This window comes from Halyomorpha halys, unplaced genomic scaffold (assembly GCF_000696795.3).
Source record: "Halyomorpha halys isolate HHAL.00 unplaced genomic scaffold, Hhal_1.1 Scaffold586.1, whole genome shotgun sequence".
Lineage (NCBI taxonomy): Eukaryota > Metazoa > Arthropoda > Insecta > Hemiptera > Pentatomidae > Halyomorpha > Halyomorpha halys.
Genome location: NW_027106076.1, coordinates 225,529 through 247,715, shown reverse-complemented (window position 1 = coordinate 247,715; position 22,187 = coordinate 225,529). Strand labels below are relative to the sequence as shown.

The 22,187-nt window shown below is 31.4% G+C and overlaps 2 protein-coding genes across 5 annotated transcripts in view; both read left to right on the top strand.

Moving 5' to 3' along the window:
- Positions 1-8,940, top strand: part of LOC106684486 (integral membrane protein 2C) — a 33,928-nt gene extending 24,988 nt beyond the window's left edge. Inside the window, exons 3-7 of the mRNA XM_014426603.3 lie at positions 1,110-1,205; positions 1,283-1,411; positions 5,439-5,553; positions 7,363-7,509; positions 7,605-8,940. Coding sequence (XP_014282089.1) covers positions 1,110-1,205; positions 1,283-1,411; positions 5,439-5,553; positions 7,363-7,509; positions 7,605-7,735 — 618 coding nt within the window. The 3' untranslated portion in view covers positions 7,736-8,940. The remainder of the gene's footprint in view (positions 1-1,109; positions 1,206-1,282; positions 1,412-5,438; positions 5,554-7,362; positions 7,510-7,604) is intronic.
- A 7,459-nt stretch (positions 8,941-16,399) lies between these two features.
- Positions 16,400-22,187, top strand: part of LOC106684487 (serine/threonine-protein kinase VRK1) — a 23,884-nt gene continuing 18,096 nt past the window's right edge. Inside the window, exons 1-4 of one of the 4 annotated variants that reach the window (XM_067053623.1) lie at positions 16,400-16,552; positions 17,909-18,098; positions 18,764-18,819; positions 19,942-20,011. In XM_067053623.1, coding sequence (XP_066909724.1) covers positions 17,918-18,098; positions 18,764-18,819; positions 19,942-20,011 — 307 coding nt within the window. In that variant the 5' untranslated portion in view covers positions 16,400-16,552; positions 17,909-17,917. Of the gene's footprint in view, positions 16,553-16,630; positions 18,099-18,434; positions 18,535-18,763; positions 18,820-19,941; positions 20,012-22,187 lie in introns of those variants that run through there. The other 3 variants (XM_067053622.1, XM_014426604.3, XM_014426605.3) reach the window with 3 other exon arrangements.

Here is a 22,187-nt window from a genome sequence, read left to right as displayed (position 1 = left end):
ATATCTTTAATTGCAAAATATCACTATCTTGCCATTCAGACCATCTTTCTTCATTATTATATATGGTCAATTAATAATTTCCCAATTCACAGTCTTATGTTCTGCATCAAACTAATGTTGCTCCTCTGCTTCTTATCAACTCATTAGCTACTTTTCTGGTATATGTATCATCTATCATTAATATTTCCTTGCTATAATTTCAAATTTATGGAATCAATGTTATCTACCTATTGCTTCCAAGATAAATGATAACTCCTTCAAATCTTTTAAATTCAAGCCTATGCACATTCATGAGCTTTCTTATTCTCACATTAGGCAGAATAAGATTTAACTACAATAACTGATGATCTTAAATAAAAAAGAGTAAAATGGTACCATTTTTAATAAATTGTTTTTATATAATAGAAAACATTTATTTCCTCAATTATACTGTTTTTTCAACATGATATGTGAATAAGTAAACAACTTAAAAAAGAATCTTTCTAGTTCGTGTACGCCAGTTTGACGGGAAAAGTATGCCCCCTCCACTACTTCACACATCAAGCCTTATTAGGAGAAATACTTTGAACTTGACAATAATCAATTCCTGTGATCAGGTTACCATGGAAACCTACTGAAAATGATTTAAAAACAAACCAACATGGATCCAAAATTTGCTGTATCTTTGCTTGTACTAGGCTGAATTAGATTTTTTTTTATAATTTAATTACCTTACATATTGTCACATATTATTTCCCAAATTTAAAGTCAAACAGGCATTTGAGTTGTGGTGCCTTGTGACAGTTTTATAGTTAGTATGCAATTTATTCACATAATTGTATTTTTTTCAAAAACAGTTTCTGGTGAAGGTTTGTTGTTTTATATTAAATGTAAATATAAAATTTATTGAAACAACAATAAACTTACGATTTAATACACATAATTAAAAGAATATAAAAAAAAAAAAATTCAGTACAGTGGCTGTTAGCAGTTTTTGGTCTGGTTGTTACCTTCCTATAGTAATCTATCCTCCTTGTGAGTAATCTTCCCCATTTAAGCTCTACCCCCACAGGGTTCTATTTGCCTTTACTTAGTTTCAATTAATTTACTTTATTGTTTTTGTGCTGCAGATGGAAAGATTTCATCTTCGCTGCAACATTCCTTATGCTATGCAAAGGCATGGTGAAGAAGAAATCGAAAATTTTCAGAATGATATTGATACTTTGGCAAGTATTTTATATAAATGTATAATTTGTGTTTCCCTTATTAATTAATATAATTTTTTTCTTATTTTGATTTTTAGCAAAATGAATTAGATAAAGAGGAAAAATATTTTCATGAAGATTTTGAAATTGAAGATTGTTATGAGAAAATTACTGTACCTGATTTTTCAGGTGGACGAAGAAGCAAATTTATTCATGACTTCAAAACGGCAAGTATTTATTATTATTTTTAAAAGTAAGTGAAAGTAACCGGACAATTAGTCTTCCTAAAATATTTTGATATGCAAGAAACATTGGTGTCCTATATTTATTTTTATTAAATTTAGTGTAAAAATTTATTTGGAGATTTTGAATAGCTACATTAAGTGGTATTATAACATGATCCTTGCAATGTAAATATAATTAATGTATTCGTATTTTATGATTGAAATTAATATTAAAGTTATCAAATTGGATAGTAAATAAATTAATAAAAAGTTGATTGAACAAAGAGACTGGTACTGGTTATGATGAGGGGAACAAGTCCGACAAGTGGGCCTCTTTGTCCTTTTTTGCCAATACCAAGGCCGATGGAATGATTCTTTTTTATAACTTATTCCTCTATATTGAACCTGTTTGACTTTCTAATAAAATTTAAAAGGGACACCCAATCTACTGACGAAACCTCATATTCTAGAATTCTATCAGAGCCTATAAGTGTATATCTTAGTGACGCGTACTGGTCACAATCTGCTATGTAAAGTAGGGCAGTATCCGGGGCCTGTCCACATAAGCAGGAGGTTTCACTGCGAACTACTCCACAAATCTTAAGATGTCTTTTAAGTCCACAATGTATGTGTATGTGTCCACAATGTGTAAGAACTCCTATCAGCAATCAGAGTTCATTTCTGTTTAGGCCTAGCAGCCACTCAGTTCTAGAAGTGGAGGGTTTAGTTATTATTATTTTTGCCTCTCTTAGCCCTATACATTCCTTCCACTCTTTACCTGCTATCTTCCGTGCCCAATCAAGGACTTGAACTTTGTACTGATGTCTAGGAATGGTTCTGGCCCCATAGAAGGGTGCTCAGCCCGCTTTTAGCGTGCTGATCAGCTTTCTCATTACTAGTGATTCCCTTATGTCTAGGAATCCACAGTAACTTAAGCTTCTTTGAACTCACTAATGACTCTAAAGCATGTTTGGACTCTCTCACCAATGTAGAGGTGACTTTAGGTGACTCGAGGGCTTGAAGGGCAGACACACTATCTAAACATATGGCGATACCTGTCCTTTCACAGCTGATGATTTCAGGGCATGTAGCTGCCGACAAAATGGTGAACACTTCTATCTGAAAAATAGTGGAGTATTTGCCTTGTGGGAAACTTATTTCTATGCCTAAATCTTCTATACAGACTCCTGTGCCCCTGTTAGACCAGAATCTTTTCATTCCTCAGTCAAATATTTTCTTGATCCATCAGTGAAACAGGGCATATAGTCTCATGGAGTTACTACTTGTACCTTGTACCCAATCCTCGTGTCTTAGGGTATAGGTAACTAATTTTTGTATCCAGAGCAGGTGTTCTATCTAGCAGTGGTGAATGGTATTGTAATATTGGTAACTCATTTCCACCACTTTAGCTATTGTCAAATGACCAATAGGTTCTCCCATCTCTCTTCAGTATCATTTTCTTTCATTCTTAAGTAAGCAAGTACAGCTTCCCCATGAATCAGTAAGTGAAGCTGTATTAAGGAAAGTAAGATTTCTAATGCCGTAGTTGGTGTTGTGCAAAATGCTCCTGTTATGCAGTACAGGCCATCCTTTGGATCTTACTAACCATTTGCACATGGGAAGCACTGTAAAGGGCTATCCACCACACAATGCTTCCTTAGTAGATTTCAAGTCTTATTGCTGTATAAATTCAATGTTATAACCCTTAGGTTGAAACCCCAGGTATTGCCAACAGCAAGTCTTACTTACCAAAAGGCTGCACTAATTTTTCTTTTTAGTTCTTACAAATGAGATCCCCAGTTAAGTTTTTCATCTAAATGATACAATATGATTTAGCAACATTATAGTCCTCCTTCCGAGTCTTAGGAATAAAAGCTATCAACGATTTCCTCCATGTCTCTGGTATATATCCCAATGCCAGAGAGGCTGTAAGCAATACTCTGGTATGGGGGAGTAGGGTATTAAGTCCTTTATTTCAAACAATATATGGGAGAATACCATCTGTACCTGTACCTGGGGCCTTATATGGCTTGGCTCCCCCACAGCCCACCTTATGGCCTCATCCACAAGGATTTACTCCGATTATGTGTAATCTTCTTCATTGGAATTGCCTCTCTGAGGGAATCCATAATTGGAGGATTGTCTAATTTGTTGTGCTGACAACCTGGAAAGTGTATCTCCATTAAATGGGACAAGGTCTCCTCTAGGCTGGAGGTCCACTTCCCATATTGTTTCCTTAGCGCACCTAATGGCTGTTGATCATTACTACCTAATAGTTTTATTAGTCAGGAGGCTTCTGGCATGCTTTCTCTGTTACTACTACTGCCATATGGTTTATGTCTTCTTGATTCTCTTTTATTTTTATTGGAGGCAGTCTGGTATGCATTCCAGTCTGCCGTAAGCATTATTATAGGCTTTTCTGATGTCTTTTTGTGATATAGTCAGTTCAGTTTACCACCATCAGACTTTTTGGTAAAAAGTCTAACTAGTCTTTAGACTTAAAAAGTCTAACTAGTAAGTCTCTGTTCTCAGTGGGCAAGCCTGCTTGTAGGTTGATGTATCATTTCTTTCGAGTAGGTCAGATTCCATATCTAGTTGTGACCTGGAAAGTCTTTCCGCCACATAGGGTGACTCACCTTCTAGCCTCTCTCTGAATAGACCCCAGGTCTGTATTCCTTGTGTTTATTTTCAATGTGAGAAGAGGCTTCTCAGCTACTATCTTTAATGAGATCATCCGATGATCAGAACAAAGGATTTTAATGGGGCTTGAGGTAAGTGTTGTATCTAAAACCTCGCCTCTTGTTCTTGTAACTTAGGTTGCTTCGCCCCCTCTGTTGAGAATTTCTAAATTAGTTGAGGCTATAAATTCTAACAAGTCTTTGCCTCGCTTATTGGTATCTGTGCTTCCTTCAACAAGTGGTGAGCATTAATATCTTCACCAACTAAGAGTGGTAAATCACCTCTCTGGAGTATCGGAGAAGTCTTTCCAAATATTGATTATGAGGATCTAGATAGTGCCTAGATTGTTATCAATCTACAAATACCAACCTTGATTTTTAGTACCAAGGTTGTCACATCTCTAGTATTCATCTGAGGGAGGGCAGCACCTGTAGGTCCAGATGTAAGCCCTCGGTTTGTCTTCACATGGGGTGGGCGGATAATTCTTCCACCTGTACCCCTTGATCCTCTAATTGTCCTCCTAATAACAATAGAGTTCCTATATTAACACAAGGGTAGATTTAATCCCCCTCCCTGAAAGTAACTTGACTAATTCGGCGGTAGCCTAATTGTTGCCCATGATCGGTTCTGACCAAATCATCATTTTGGCATTCAAGAAGCTTGACTTATCTTGAGGTTTGATCCCCTCAACTCCCAACCCATTAACAATTTTAGTGGGCTATGGAGCTTCTGCGCACCACTTCGCCACAAACCTACGGTCTGTGGGAGGTACCCAGTCTCCTCATTAAAAAATTGGAGGCTGTATTGATCTTTGTGTGTTGTGTATTGTGCTGGGTGCAGTAATGTGCTGTGCTCCTCTAATTGCTAACATGGACAGGCGTGCACCTCACATAGCACAAGGTATCAGGTGGGGATAAAATCCCTGTTAAGTAGCCTGACCTACTTTCCCTCCTTGGCAAATTGATCTTAGGGAGTGTAATGTAAGTGACGTTGGTGTTAATGTGTCCTGTGTGAGTGTCAGAAAAGATGTTGCCCCAACTTGGAGGGTCAGTGACTGCTTGTGGTACAATAACCATGCGATGGGGCCGCCACCTGTAGATGGAATGATTCACTGGAAAAAAATGCTGGCCATTTAATAGATTTAATTAGTATATGTGTTCATCTTCAATGAACTCATATCAATCCTGAATATCTAGATTATGTTTTATTTCATATATTATCATTGTAATTGGTATCTATATTTTTATTTGAGTTCTCCAATTAGTAATGTGATATAATAAATTACCAACTAAAGACCTCTAGACCTTGGTATAATTTTAAAATTATAAGTTCTTGATTTATTGTGTTACAGAATAAGACTGGAATAATTGACATTGATGGTCGTCGTTGTTTTGTCATGCCGTTAAATCGTACTTTGGTTCTTCCTCCTGAAACTCTAATGGATTTAGTGAAAAAAATGAGGGATGGTAAGTAAAGATATGGAGTGATATGTTATAGTAACCAATGGTAAACACAAATACGTATTGAAAAATTTAAAATTAAATGATTTCCCTCTACTAGATGAAAAATTAAACACTTCTAAACATAAAAGATCTTAACGAGGCTCAAACATTACATCTTAAAATACTCTATCATATTAAATTCATGTTTATGACTGGTTTCTGTCAAAGAAATCAAATAAAATTAGTGCAGTGTGTAAATGTAAGATTACACTGTATTTACGAATAAAAAAGTATTAAATTCCCCTTTTAATTGAGATTCATTTATCTTTATGTTTGTTCATATTTTATGGTATATCATATTTATTGCTAATGAATTATTCTTTTTAGTTTGTATTTTAAAAATATCACTCTTTATAAACAATGAAAAAGTACTTTTAGGTGTCCATTATTCAAATTTTTTGTAGTATTAGTCTGTTATTTGTAATATTTTTTTATTTATTAATTTAAAAACTATGTTTTTAACTTGGTCTTTGGGAGAACAATATTGAGTAAATCTTATTTTAAATTTTTACCCGACTACGGTGAGGCCAAAAGAAGGGTAATGTGTTTAGGGGTGTCACATAACTTGCTCATTAGTTGGTTTGTTACAATTTTTGAACAAAAGGTTCAACAGATTTTCAAGTTTGATGGCTCAGACTATCTACTGAGATCTTGTGATTATTTTTTTACAATTTGACCTCAAAATACTGAAATTAAGTCTGTTAAATGTGCTAATCTGTTTCTTTAGGCTCTATTAATGAACGAACCTATACGATTACAGCCGTGGATGTTGAAATTGTAGTTGCCAATGCAATATCTTGCATATCTTTGGTAGCGGTGACAGTAGAATTTTGAGTTTAATGATTAAGGAATAAGTTTTTTTGTTGTTTAATAGCCAATCTTGCATTTTAAACAAAATACTAGAAAGCTTTATTTTTGGAGAAAAATAAAACAGAAAATTCATAAGTTTTGTTCGGTAGTGGACAAAGTGAGTTCTGCTTGCATCTTTCCCTGGAAAACTATTGGGTGTCCTTGACCTCTTTATCTCTCAAATATGTTTTTAAATCAAATCTTGGTTAGTTGTAATACTTACATGGAAATAACACTATATAATTTTATGCTACTATCTCAATTTTTTTTAGTGAGAAACTGGTTTCTCTATCCATTAATTTACTTATTTAATTCTTCAATAAAGTGCTTGTATCATTTTTCTCTTAAAATAGCTGTTATATATGTTAAATGTTTTATAGTGAGTTGCCAGGCTAAGTATTATACCATATTAATGTTTTTTTTTAATTTCAGGTTACTGTGAGATTGGTCCATTTTCTCGTAGAACAGCTGCAACTGTTCTATATATTATACCACTGGCTTACTTCATAGTTGTGCTAAGTACATGAAAACTGACTTTATGAGAAATGTGATTAAAGATTCTCTCTTTCAGGAAAATTACCTTCTTTTTTTTTTTTTTCGCCAAGACTCCCGTTGGAGTCCTATACTGCCTAACCATGGTTGCAGGTCAATGTTTTTCATTTTGTGGGGCCGCCACTCAATGAAAAAAGTCAACGCCCCAGGCAGGATTCGAACCGGTACCCTCAATAGACATCAAATTGGTAAGACTGTGTCTTAACTACTGAGCTACAGGCAGCCCAAATTATAACTTTACAATTAATTTTCTCAAAAGAGAGGACCTTTAATTGTATTTTTCATGAAGTTAGTTTCCATGCGCTTCGTACTACTGTGAAGTTAGTAGTGCCATATTTAGATAATTTTATGTATGCTATATTTCAATTTTAGGTTATTATGAGGTTGATACTGGTGTTCTTCGGGAAACAATGCAGGTAGTTACACCTGCAATTGAAGACAGGGCCAGTTTGGGAATGCATATTGAGCAAGAATGTTTTGGTTATCCAATTTACAAACTAGAAAAGATGGTTACTGGAGGTATGTATGGTTAAATAACAATAATAATATATTAATTTTATTTTTGGTTAAGATTGGTGTCCTTACTATTATTATTAATTATTTATTTATTTTAGTTTATAAGAGAAGTGCTGAACCAGAAGTGAAATTTATGGAATTTGCTGGAAAAAATACTCTTGCACTTCATATTGTAAATTATAAAGACTTACAAGAACATGAAGTTCCTCTGCCAGTAGCAATGGCATAAATAATAAAACTTCATAACACATTTACAATATATCGTTAGTTATAGTTATTTGGTAAATATTTCTTTAAATATTATCCATAGCTGTTAATCTTTAACTGTCATACTGCACAGTCTGTTATTTCTGTGTATTATGTACTATTCAATGTAATTTTAGATTTTAAATGTAATTGTTTCTAACTTTAAATATTCAAAGCACATATTTACTGTTAACTTTATATTAGTTGTAACAAAAATATATTTTACATTTTAAACCAGACCTTCACTGTTCTCCTCTCCAACATATTTTCAAAAATATACATTTGATTAAAATACTTATTCAGTAATGAGGAGCAATACATTTTACATATCAATGTTGTGGATAATACTCAAGAAATTTTTCGTTGTGTAAATTGTTAAGATCATTCCCAATATACCATTTAATACTTTATTTCCTGAATTTTAAATATTATAACCATCAGTTAGACTACACTATTTTAAAAAAATGTTTATATTATTGTTATAAATGTATTGACTGTTTAAAATATTTAATAAGTTAGAGAATTAAAAAAATGGATTTATGATTTATATAACTTTAATTTTTTGTTAAATATAAAAGTATCAACAATTTTTTTTTTAGAATTACTTCTCTTCTTGGCTCGTGAGTTTTGTTTATCAATAGAATGTTTGTTAATCTTTATCTTTTATAAAAGTTAGAACATGTTAAAATTAATAAAACTTTCCATCGAATTTGAATTAGCTTTAGTTGATTACCACCAGAAAAACGATATCAAAAGAGGAAAAACGTGTTGATTTGTATAACTTAAATGCAGATAATTTTTGTTAAATATAAAATTATCAACAAATTTTTTTTTTAATTACTTTACTTCTTGGCTCGTGAGTTTTGTTTATCAATAAAATTTTTCTTAATCTTTATCTTATAAAAAAAGTAGAACATGTTAACATTAATAAAAATTTCCATCGAATTTGAATTAGCTTTAGTTTATTAGAACCAGAAAAATAATATTAAAAGAGGAACATGTGTTGAGCATATTCTTTGTTATTTAATTAATGAGTAAAAATAGGAAGTAATTAGTACTTCTTATAAACCTAAACTTTATGCATTTGTGGATGTTGATTATTTTTTATCCATTATTAAGATTTATATACCACTTTTTAATTTAAATAAAGGTGTAATTATTTAATTAATAAAGATATTTGGAATCGAATACTTACCAGTTTACTTACTCCTTAAATGTTTCCCTACCTGTTAAGTTAAATGTTATTAGTCCATTATCATTGTTAGTTTAGAAATTTAACCCATTGGGAGCTAAACAGAAATTATTCTTGGATTTATATTATTTTGTTGCAGAAATAGGTCAACATCACGACCCCCTTTGTAATTGAGAAGAAAAGAATATATAGAAAGGTTATTAGATGACAGTTATAGTTATAATTATATGATTGTTCTCAGACAGTTATAGTATTGCGCCATGTAAGGCTGTTGGTCTTAGTAATGAACGAATCCCTAAAATGTTAAGAAATACTGAACCAATGGGTAAGTGTCCGAGGGGTAGACCGATACGTAAATGGGAGGATTGCGTTAATACTGATTTAGTAGAATTGGTTTTGGAGGGGCATTACTGGAAGGATGTATGCAGAGAGTATTTAGTAGTATCGGCATCGAACATTCGGGTTCGTTAGGCCTTCATTATCCACTATCGGAAGAAATACTGAAAGGCACACCATAGAATTGGAATCATGTCCGAAGGGCATGTAAAACCGCCCTCGTTGATCTGTCCTGTACTGGGTATGCCATATTGCCACCATACTGAATACATTGATGACTGTGACCTGCTTATAGCCTTTCCAGGTGAAAGAAACCACCTGTAAGTCGCTGAGCGTTATGATAGCGGTAGGTGTCTCTTCTTGTGCTACACAAGGTGGACGCCGATCATACTTCGTCCTGAGGCATATCTCTCATTTCCCAAGAATCTCCTTGATTGTACATTTCAAACCCCACCAGGAATATTTGCACCGTAATGTTTGTAAATTCTCGTTCAGCAAACTATGATTAGTTTTATCTCAGTAGTGATATGCCAAGGTTACCTCCTTTTGGTGTTCTCACAAGGTATCTACCATCGAATAAATGATCTACAGCAATTTTTCCCAAGCTATACCTAAGATATGAAAATAAGTAAAAACTATTAATTTTCCTTTTTATTTTCTTTAAATAATTTTTGAATATTACAATATACTATTGTATTCCAAGAATTTTCAGAGGGAGGGGGAGTGAAACTGCGCATAAAGCAAATTTGAAATATAGGGCTGCAGAATGTCCCTTAATAAAATGCATATAATACATACTCATGAATTTATGGATGCCTACTCAGAGTAGGATGACTATTCAGAAAAACAAGAACATTTTCACCAAGATGTGATGGACTTTAAATGATGCTATCAGGTGGATTACATGATGGGAGACAACATTTGGAACTTGGTACAAAAATTTCAATCAAACATAGAAAAAGTGCATATGATATTCATTCTTAAACATTGTTTATAAACTTTGTCACATTAGTTGTGTATTATGAATTAGTGTTTTTTGAATAAAAGTTATTTGAATGTGAAACTAAAACTAAACTTTATTTAATTGGTTTTTACAATAAATATTCGACAAAGAGAATTTTTTCTTAGATAAATAAAGAAATATCGAGCTGGTTTCTACAGAAGCAAAATTCATGTAGTCCAGGTGTAATTTTATTACTGTGTAAAGAGTACTATGGAGAACTGAAGTTTTTTAGAATAAAAACTTATATAAATTGAAATAATATAATTTTTACTTTTTTTAAATAAGACTAACTATACTTTTTTCCATAAAATGATTAAATGTATAGAATACTTAAATAATTACATGACTAATGGTGGATTTGTAGTTAATTAATGTGGAGGTTCTTCAAACTTGGTAGAGAAATTATAACATTCACAAATCCAATATCTAAAATAAAAAATTAAACATTAAAACACAGTTTTGTTTGAAATGATTTTAAATTAAACTAACAAATTAATATTTCAAAATAAAATAGTGCCCTATAATGAAATGGGCTCATAATAGGATATTTGTGATACATATTAGATGGACAATAATTTAATAATAAATTCATATGGGCCTCATAAATTTAATATGTATTTCAAATGAATGGTTCGGAGCAAGAATGTAACAAGTCACAATTTAGAAAATAATTAGAATTTTCAACAAAATCCTGTTTCCCTATAAAGCTATTTAATATGTTGGTTTTATAGCTTCAAAATTCCAACTCAATTATCTATAATATGATAAAATATAAAGACTATAAAATAATAAAAAAGAATTACAGAATATTAAAAAACTGTGCAACAGACAGCTCTCTTTAAACCATAAATTCTGATGCTTTAATCACGATTCTAAATTTTGAAGCATAATTCTAATATATTTTTGTGAAATATACTTTTAAAAAACTAATTTTATAAATACAAACGTAAATATGGTCCCTTTCAATAAAAAAAAAAATAGATAAACAACAGCTTTCCCTTATGAGCCTTATCATATTCTTGTCCCAAGCTCTTCAAATCAGAAAAAAAATTGGTAAGATGATGTTTTAACACTCGAGCACTAGTCTCAAATTTTAAATACATTTGAGCTGCTATTAAAATAAACTTTAGCTATAAAAATATAACTTTACTGAAACAATAAGTACACAGTATTGTCGATTTTGGTGATAAAAAAAATTATTCGCAAAAATCTATTTTTAATAAAAATAATAAACGTGTGTGTGTATATATACTTATATATATAAAACATATACATATGTAGAGAACTTATTTTCTCAGTAAAATAAGTTTTACTCATTTATATTCTTCATGGACCACACTTCCAATCATCTTTTCCTCATATGATATCCAGAGTCAACAACTAATGGATCATAGTTTTTAGTTTAATGTATTTGATTTTTTTATTTTAAAAATAGCAGGCCAAAAAAAAATTTACAATAAAAAATAAAACACAAATATGACAAGAAAATATAATACTATTAATAATATTAAGTAACCTAAGATCTTAACGATCACTATCAAAACATTAATTACATATTTTTAACTCTGGCACGAGTTCTAGTAGATTTATGATTTCAGAGATGGACAATGTTGATTATAATTTTATCAGTGAAAAAGAGCCTTCAAATCAGCTTTTGTGTAGTAGCCTTACTTTTAATAAATTCACTCACCTTGATATGAATGGTAGTCATTCTAGCTCTGTAGGCCTAATGCTACAGGCCATTATGACCTAAACATTTAAATGTAAGTTATCAGGCCTTCCATCATTTTGACTGCATTACTTTTACAGAATTTCAATTAACAGCAAATAGCAACAACTTTTGAATTCATGATGCACCATGCTTGACCTCAATAACCTGATAGAGAATATCAAATCCAACTAAGCGTGTATGCCTCTGCCAATCCAGGCACACCACTTTGTTCCATCGCTACCAGGTAGAATGACTGATGGGCCAGTTAGAGAGTTAATAAGCATAGGTTTTTAAAAAATAAATTTAACACAAATGAAAAATGTTAATTAAGAATTACGAAGCTGACATAAAAGAATTAGTCTGAAAAAATAATTCTCTTTACTAATTGCTAAATATTTTCAGAGATGAGGAAAATATTCCTGAAATTAAATGATTAGATGTAACAATATTTTTACTTACTAGTTGAGGTATTATTTTTTGAACAATATCTAATGTAACTGTCCTAGAATCTTCTGCAAAAGCTTGCTTGCCTGATCTCAAAGCACATTCCAAAACAACTATATTTACAACCTGAGTGAGAGATGCCAGGGCTTTAGGTTGAATCTTAGTCTTCCCCTTTTTAAAGTGTAGTGAGCAAATCTTTTTCATAGTTACCTATTTAGGAAGTATATTATATTCATTTATTCTAATATTTTGGAAATAAACTAATTTCTTACAAATAATAGATGCCAGAGTTAAATTTAGTAGAAACGTTTTATTAGAAAGTAGATTCAAATTAATAAAATAAATGAATTTCCAGAAAATACTGTAACGCCTTTAAAAGTACTATACACGGAGAAAATAACGTATGAGTAAGAAAGTTTTAATAAACTTGTTTACTGTATTGAAGTTGACAGTTTGATTGTCCATTCTTGGAATGACATCCTCCAACAAAACTAAGCAAGCATATATTCAAACTATCTGTTTAAATCATAACCCTACTATCTTTCTAAGCAAAAATGGCGCTGAGGGATTAGACCACGCCCCTTGAAGGCAACTTTACGTTGAGGTTAATAGGGATTTCGCACACTAATGTAAAACTGTTAATTTAATCCCACATATGAAGATAGTAGAAGCAGTAATAAATGAATTCCAATAATTTGGTAAATTATAATGAAAATCCATTGGACCGTTTTCGAGAAATTCGTACTTCTTTCTCTGTTCTGTTCAGACCTGTGTTGCCGATTTACTCGATCAAGAAATACCCGATTAGTGCTTTGAAAATACCCCTTTTATCCCACAAATACGCGCTACTTTACCCGCTCTTGGAGAATCATTATATCAATAGTTGTATGATTGTTACAATCATGATTGGTCTGTAGCATTAGCTCTGCATAGTTGATGTAGCTGGCGTGATAGTTGATACTACAAGTGATACCATGAAGCAACTGTCACGTTGACTATGACATGTACATGTGCTTATGTATATATATCTTGGCAATAAACAATCGTACAGTTTCAGCTATTGCGACCAAAGTTGTACCCACTATCATGAGATAAAGGTTTGATAGTTACAGTCATGACAGCATTGACTGCCAGTTGATAGTATAAGTAATGTCGGTGAACTGAAAGTCGCGTTAAATGGCACGTTTAACTATATTGACTCTATTTATATCCTTTGACAGTCAACTATCGTAACATATTAAACTTACCAAATGTAATGACGGTAGATGGTAAAAAATCATTCGTATGTATTGCTTTTGTTTTGATCATTTTTATATTGAAATTAATTCTATTCAAAGTTTTTATTTACCTCATCATCCGTTATGGTGTTGGATGGTAACTCGAAGAAATACGAAACGTATAAAGTATAAATCGTTGCCGAAGTGAGTGCTTAATTATAAACATTAAAAATAAATTTAACAGTTTTCAGTTGTAAAAATTTTGTTAAACATTAACAATACTTTTGCAACTAGACCAGTAATGACATCAGACTTTAAAGGACATTAATATAGAAAACCGCTTCGGGCCTCAAACATCTATCCACTTCGGATCCCAAAAATAAATTTACCCGTGACCTTAAATTGTATCACCCCCGGGCTCCAAAAAATTATCAACTTAAAATATAAGTCAAAAGACTAGTGCGATGTTGCACTAGCACTCCTCTATATATAACATAATTCCAGTTTACCCGAAATACCCAAATACTCGGCAGTTACGCGCTAAGGTGAAAAATACCCGAAAATCGGGTAAATACCTACAAATCAGCAGCACTAGTTCAGACTCATTTCAATGTGAATCTTAGGGATCCCAAAATATATTAATATAAAATTTATTTATCTTGGTAAATTTTTCAATTAATGTTTTTTAGGAACAGTTAATAAAAAAAAAAATTATTTTAAAGAAAATATTAAAATATAAAGTTTGATACAAATAAATAATTGTATCTGATATGATTGAGAAATTTATTTATTAAAAACAATAAACATTATTTTTAGAATATTTAATGTTTACAAAAAAAAAAAAAAAAGTGACTGAGAATCAATTGTAATTCAGAAAACCAATATCAACAACAAAATGTGAGTACGCTTTGAGTAAATCTCAACATTTGTATTTATTTTTTTTATCTTATTGCCTAGCCATTTATGGCATAGTGAGTGCCGCAGCAAGTCAATTGTCAAATATGGTGTACCGGTTGCTATACCTACGAAAGGAATAGACCCCGCATTTTAGCATCATTCATCCTGGCAGTGTACCCCTCCATTTTACTACTTTCTTCAAAGTTTAAATACAATAATCCTAAACCTTCCTGAGTGGTCGTTCATATATTATGTTATAGTTCTTCAAACATTGAGTATACACGGACTAGGTCAAGGATGAGACTAGAAAGGCTGGCTTTTGCTTTCGAGATAGTTGAGTCTTCAGGGCTTTTTGCAACCAACCTCATTCTGAACGCTGTTAGATTTTTTTTTCATATCCTTTCGAGGAAGTTTGATGTGCTGTTCCATACCTAAATATGTATTTAGTTGATTGGCTGCTAATTCTCTGATGCACTCTTCTCCATTTATCAGAAAGTTCAGAATATTGACCACAGTTCCTTCGTACAGAGGAAACACTGTACGTTTATCAAGTCCGAATGATATAGTAATATCGCTAGTAAAGGATTATACAATTTTAATCATACTTTGTAATTGTTGTTTGCATATAGTTTAAGATCATCAATTCACTAGTTATGACTGATTGTGATTACCACGTCATTGGTGTTGAGTTTGCAGCCTTGTACCTTCAAAATATCAGACTTAGCAACAGTGCCATACAAAACTACTGTGGGGTAAAACTATCCCCATAGTATATAATTCTCAGAATTTTAATTTGGTTATGAGTACGGGTTCCTCCAATTTTCCATGTAATATTCCATTAAGTTTGAAAGAAGTATGTTAACTTTAGGTTTAAACTTTTAGGTATCCTTTACCTCTTGTAGCCAGCTGTGTTGTTTGGGAAAGGTTGTTCTCACAATTTCATAATTTTTAAATTTTGGACCCATTTCTTACGAATCGTTATAAAAGGATATATAGGAAATTCCATTTCTTTACTTAGGCTCGTAGGATTCACAAGCTCAGAGTTGGGGTAATTTTTAACTATATTTCATCTCAAATTTGAGTGTTTCTGCTAGGTTTTCCTCAGCCAAAAGTTCCGTACTCAGGACATTACCAAATTTGGTTTTGCTACGGCCTATAGGTGCTGAAGTTGTATCGCTCCCAGTGAACCGCATGAATTAATAACTAGGGTGGAGGTTGCCGAAACGGTGATAGCTTACAGTGCCAATGGTAGTCCGATGTCGGTTCTAGCTACCAGCTTTTGCTGCAGCAACCTGGGCACCGTTTGGGAACGGCAAGTACAAAAACAAACCAAATTACGTAATGGACTGAGAATTTGTGTTTTCTTTTTGTAGACTCCAATAAAGAAGCCATTAGACCGGCGGGCAAAAAAAAAAAAAGAAAAGAATATCTAATATGAAAAAGAATTAGAACAACTTTTATGTCAGGCACATACTTTTGGAGTTATTTAGTACCAATAAAAAGAAGTGAAAAAATGTCGCTGTTTTTTAGCTTATCACTCCGGTTGTACAGGCATTTCGAATTTGCAAATTCGGTGTTTCAATATTGATTTAGGTCCACAAAACATTTAAAAACCAAAGTTACTCAGCCTTTTTCAAGAATGAGTGTTTAATTTGGTTGGACTGCAAGGGGCCCAGAACATTATCTGTCACGAAACCTCACATTCGTGTTATAATTTGATAAATATCTGTTATTCCTGATTATCTATTACTGCAAAATTCATGTTCTATAAATATTTGTCAGCAATTCAAAAACCTGTGTTGTACCAAAATTTATGACTACATTAATTGTAGTATCTTATAAATAAATAAAAATTAATAATCTTAAAAAAAGAAGAGCATTTATATAAACTCAGAACATTTCTACAGGGATTAATCTTTCGTAGCTTTTCATAGAAATAAATATTTCTATTAATCACTTTTGCATTAATAAATAATAAATTTGGATAATATGGATTTTCAGTAAGTATATATATTTCTTGTTATAACTATTAATTGTGTAAGATCAAGCTTTCATAATTCATAAAATGAAAACAAGTAAAAAGAACAATAAGTAAAAATCGTGTTCCAGGTATATCGATAGTAAACACTTTCTCGTATAGTTTCAGGGATTGAGATGATGTTTAGATGGCGGCTATTCTAGTGCAGTTGGTGTTTGAGTAGAAGTTATTGATTGGATTAATTATTTTCGATTTCTGTTTTATTTTTATAGGATACGTCAAATACTTATGTACCTTGTTTTATCCTAATTCTCACAGACGAGTTGTTAAAGAAGATATTTGATGTGGTCGGTATCTCCTTAAATTGTTTATTGATCTCTTAATGATATATGTGTAATTTGTGCACATTATGTATTTTACATATATTTATTAAAGTAAGAGATAGGTTTTGACAAAGAATTTTATCTTATTTTGGTAGTGTAATGAATTTTTTTCATTGTATTTCCCTTATATTCCTATTTTCTATTTACAACTAAGGCATTGTTAAGGTTCAACAGTATTATTTTATCTTAAAAACATAATTGAATGACTTTACCAACTATTTATGTAAAATTTTAATGTGCTTTCTAAAATTTGATGACCGAAATTATATTCTTACTGTTGAATGAACACTATTTTGATGATTTATTTTTTCTTAAATGGTTATAGTATTTACTCCTCAGTGTAATATATAATTTCATTTGTCTTTGTACAGTAGTTGTTTTAACAAGGATTACGCTGTCATTGCTGAATTTTAACTCTTGGATATTGTGTGAAATTTTGTAAATTGAACACTTTAAAAATTGCCTTTACTGGATTTAACTTACTAATTAATCTAGTTTTAAAAGAATGTTAAAATCATTGTTATTATTAATATATATTAAGTGACTGTAAATACCTGATTGTAACTGTTAATGATATTTGTAATTTCATTCAATAAATGGCTTACAAAAAATATCTATTATTCTTCCGAAACTTAATCAAGGCTATAATTGGTAAATTATTCATTGTCTTATGATACTTTTAATGTTCATAACTGATGTTGGCTGTGTATGAGTTTAGTTGCATGCTTGTTGCAGATATAGTTGATTAAATTGGAGTTGTATTATTTAAAGGTAAGATAGATATAAGTATTTGACTATTTATTGACAGGTAATGTATTGAAGTTTTCAAAGATCTTGAACTATTCATATGATACACAGACATTCATATATGTTTATTATATAGTTAGGTGTTATATAGTTGTATAATAAATGAAATTAACAAGATTGTAGGAATAATTTATGTTACTTCTGAAGATTTTATTTTATTGTCATGATAACTGTTTAGTTTAATAAAGTGTTTTAGAATGGCTCCTAGACAACCATTAGTAGTGGAACAGAACTTATTACAAAGGAAAAGGAATCCTATTACAGGTTATAGAATTCCTGATCTTAACAAAGCTGGAGAGGTTGTTAGTGATGTAACAAAAAAGAAATGGAAACTTGGCAAGTCAATTGGTGTTGGAGCATTTGGAGACATTTATTTGGGTAAGATCTACATTTTAATGAAATTTGTTATTATAATTATTTCATTAAAATGCTGCTTTAGATGTAGTAGGTTACTTCCTATTATTGGCATGAATCGCTAACCAATGAAACATTTTATGTTTTCAACAAACCACAATTTTATCAATGTTACTTACTTTAGGGAATTATGATTATTGGTAGTAATTATGAAATGCATAAGCTGGATTTATTATTTCAAGGTGTAATATTATTACTTAATGCACATTACCACTAATGCTCTCAGGGAGTCCATCCATCTGACTAATGAGTAACAAATGTTATAATTGATGAATAAGTAGGAATTATTTAATCTGGATTACATTCTAACCAGATGTTTCACAAAAGATGTGATATTCAATAGAAATTACATAAATTATCGGGCAGTCAGGATTAATAGGATATACTTGCTAAAAATATGGTATTTGAATATAATAGTATAATATAAATTTTATATTTGGTAATACCTTTACATAAGTTACTATTACTATATTTCACTTATCATTTGTATATTCATTCAAATGTTATTATTTTGGCTCAATAATTACTTATAAGATAGATTATAGGTTGCAACATTTATTGATTTAACTATTCATACAGTTAAATATTTGTTTTTAAATTTATGTTAAATTTATTTTTAAATGTTTCAGCCTCAGATGACATTACTAAACCTGTGGGATCTGAAGCAAAATATGTCATAAAAATGGTAATTTATATCTTTTTATATTTATGCATTTGTTTCTAATTTTTTGAATTGAAAAATTTGCCATATAGGTTTGTAATCTTTCATAATAAGCCGAAAAAGGACTGTTAATGTTTTAAAGGCTGATTAAGATTAATATTTTTGTTTTTATGGGTGGTTTAGTTGGAATTGAGTCTGCTTGGGCAATGTAGATTGTAAAAATTCCTTTAAAACTAAAAAAAGCAGGAAATAATTGCTCATTTGTTTTGAGACTGCTTTGCTATACTCAACTTTCTATTACTGTTTTATTATTAATACTGAATGCATTTGTGGGATAATTATATTGAGTGTATAATAATCTCCTTTCTGTAGTCTGAAAATGTCTAATATTATTTTGAAAAAAAAAATGAAGTGAATTTTAAAATATTCATGTGAATATCTCCATAAAGTAATTTATCTTTGTGATGAAATAAAAAAATATTGAGGAAATAAATAAGAAAATAAACGAATATGTGTATAATAGTGGTTAAAAAAAAAAAAAAAATGAATAAATCTGTACCACTACAATCCATGAGCGGTCAGGAGTGTAGTATGTTGTAAGGAAGTACTGTTACAAGACTAATGGCTGTGCAAGGAGGTGATATGGTTGGAATCATGCTTGATCACCAGAATTTACCCACTCAATGAGGCTGAGTGGACCCTGGAGGCTCCTGAACTCAAAGGGCTGACTCACAGCTACAGTGAAACAAAATAATTATCTGCCACAGCCAGATTTGAACCCAGTTCCCTCTTGGAGTTAGTAGTACAGTTGCTTCACACTCCTGCAAAATATATGTGTATATATATATATATATGTGTGTGTGATAGTGTATGTATATGCATATGCATATGTTTATATAACAAAGTTTTAAAGTTAGTAGTGAATGATTATTGGGGCTACAAAATTTATTCAAAACTGATATTGTCTAATTGTCCTGCTGTTTTTTTACCTATAGTAGTTAGTATATTTCTCTCTCCCTTTTTTTAAGTATATCTTTCCCCTCTCCCTTTCCCCTTTATCTTCCCCTCTATTATGGAAATCATTAATCAATAAATAATGTTTTATTTTGAATCTATTGAAACATTTTTAAATTTTCTTTGTTCCAGGAACCTCATAGAAATGGACCATTGTTTGTTGAGATGAACTTCTATCTGCGGGCTGCTACTGAAGCAATAAGTAAGTTACTTTTTTGGAAATTCCAACAATAATAGATTTGACTATATGAACCCTAATTCTAACAATTCACATTGAATGTTAAACAATTTTTTAAGACTGTTTTATAAGTCAATATTTTTGTTTATTAGCCAGTAAGAATGAAAGTGACTCACACCAGTTTCATTCTCACTGGTTTATATACAACATATTTTAACTGATTCAGTCTTGAAAAAGCAGTTGTGAATATTACAGAATTATTTATGATGTTCATAACACATTTCTGACATGCAGTATTTTAAATAATACTGTTAACGCCATAATGTAATTACCTTGTAAATATTATTGTGAGTTTTATTAGTATTTAATTTAGTTACATTTATTTTTATTTTTATTGTTTTATTTAGACTTAGTTATTTGAAGAGAAAAAGATATGTAATTATATTTGTTTGTTATAAGTAATAGAGGCTGTTGCTAGGGGCTGATAATTGTTGCTAAGGCGTCATCTAGCAACAGACCGACCATCTTACTTTTTTTTATAGCAGTTCCGGCTAATTAGTGGCCATGATAGAGTCTCAGCAGCCCTGTCTGCATTTGGTTGATGTTATTTTGTTAGACATTTTTTGAGTGTTTTAGTCGTCATTACAGTTTGGAACCAGACCACTTCTGTGTTTCAACTTTAATATGAGTTCTGGCTAATTAGTGGGCGTGGTAGCGTCTAAGCAGCCCTGTCTGCCCTTGTAATTTAATAGTTTGAACATTTTTTTGTGAGTTAACCATCATTACAGTTCGGAACCAGACCACTTCTGTGTTTCGACTTTAATTGCAGTTCCGGCTAATTAGTGGCCCTGGTAGCGTCTTTAGCAGCCCTGTCTGCGTTTGATTCATGTTATTTTATTAGACATTTTTTGAGTGTTCTAGTCGTCATAACAGTTCAGAACCAGACCACTTCTGTGTTTCGATTTTGATATGAGTTCCGGATAATTAGTGGCCAGGAATGTGTTTAATCAGCTCTGTCTGCGTTCATTTTGTCGGCTCGCCCAATACATTAACATGATTATTGGATATTTGGACCATCGATGAGCCACTACATTAACTCTGGACCATTGCAGCGGTTTATTTAGCTACCAGAGCTGCGACCTTCACATATCGGCAGCACTCTTCCTCTGACCTATCGAAGTGGAGCAACCCTACGTCGACTAGTATTTATTTTATATATTTATTTGTAAATTAGTTTATTTTATTTTCGTTTTCATAATTTATCGAACTAATTTATTTTTATCTGAAAGGGCTTTTTTAAAATTTTTATTTGTATTCATTGTTAGTTATCTCTTGTTTATTTTAGTATTTTGTTTTCAAATGTTTAAATGAACCAAATAAATGTTTAATCCGAACCAGTTTGTCGTTTGTTCACTTTTAAAGCCTTCCAACAAAAAGACATAGTCGATTTGAGGTGGCTTTAACAAATACTATGGTAAGAAAGTCCATGAAAGATAGAATCTTATGATTATCAGAATCGAAAGCTTCAGAGTAATTGAAAAGAAATAGGGTAGTGATTTCTTGCTTCTCAATTATGCTACTTGACAGTATATGATTTTTTCAAGCAGTAATTCAGCAAAATGGAGCTCAACTAGGGTTTGATATGGAAAGTTTTGATATAATTGTTTTATAGTGGTTTACTTCATGTTTGTTGGGTTCTAGATATAAATCTGACCTCCAATGTATATATGTATATTGCTATGTATCTGTCGTCGGGATACCAGGATAATCGCTGAAGGCAATTATCCAAAAATGTATATTCATATTAATTAAAATTGAATCCTGCAAAACTATTATTATAATTCAATTCTTTTCCAGAGGCTTTTTGTGTTCACCAGTTCCAATTAAATACTTTTTTAATGAGATGTAGATAGTTGACCGTAGATTAATGCTTGAAGAAGTTTATCGGGGGGTGCGGTCAGCAAAGAACAACATAAATAAACACAACAATATTTATTTATTTTATGCCGACGTTTCGACCTGAGTTTCAGGTCTTCATCAGGGCTATAGAACAGAAGAGATAACAACAACATTTAGAGTAACATGTAATTGAACAGGAATAGTATACAAACAAATTTAGAATTATATAAAATATTGAATTAAATCATAAATGATAAAAAATGATAACTAATAATTGAATAGTACAAAATTTTTTTAAAAA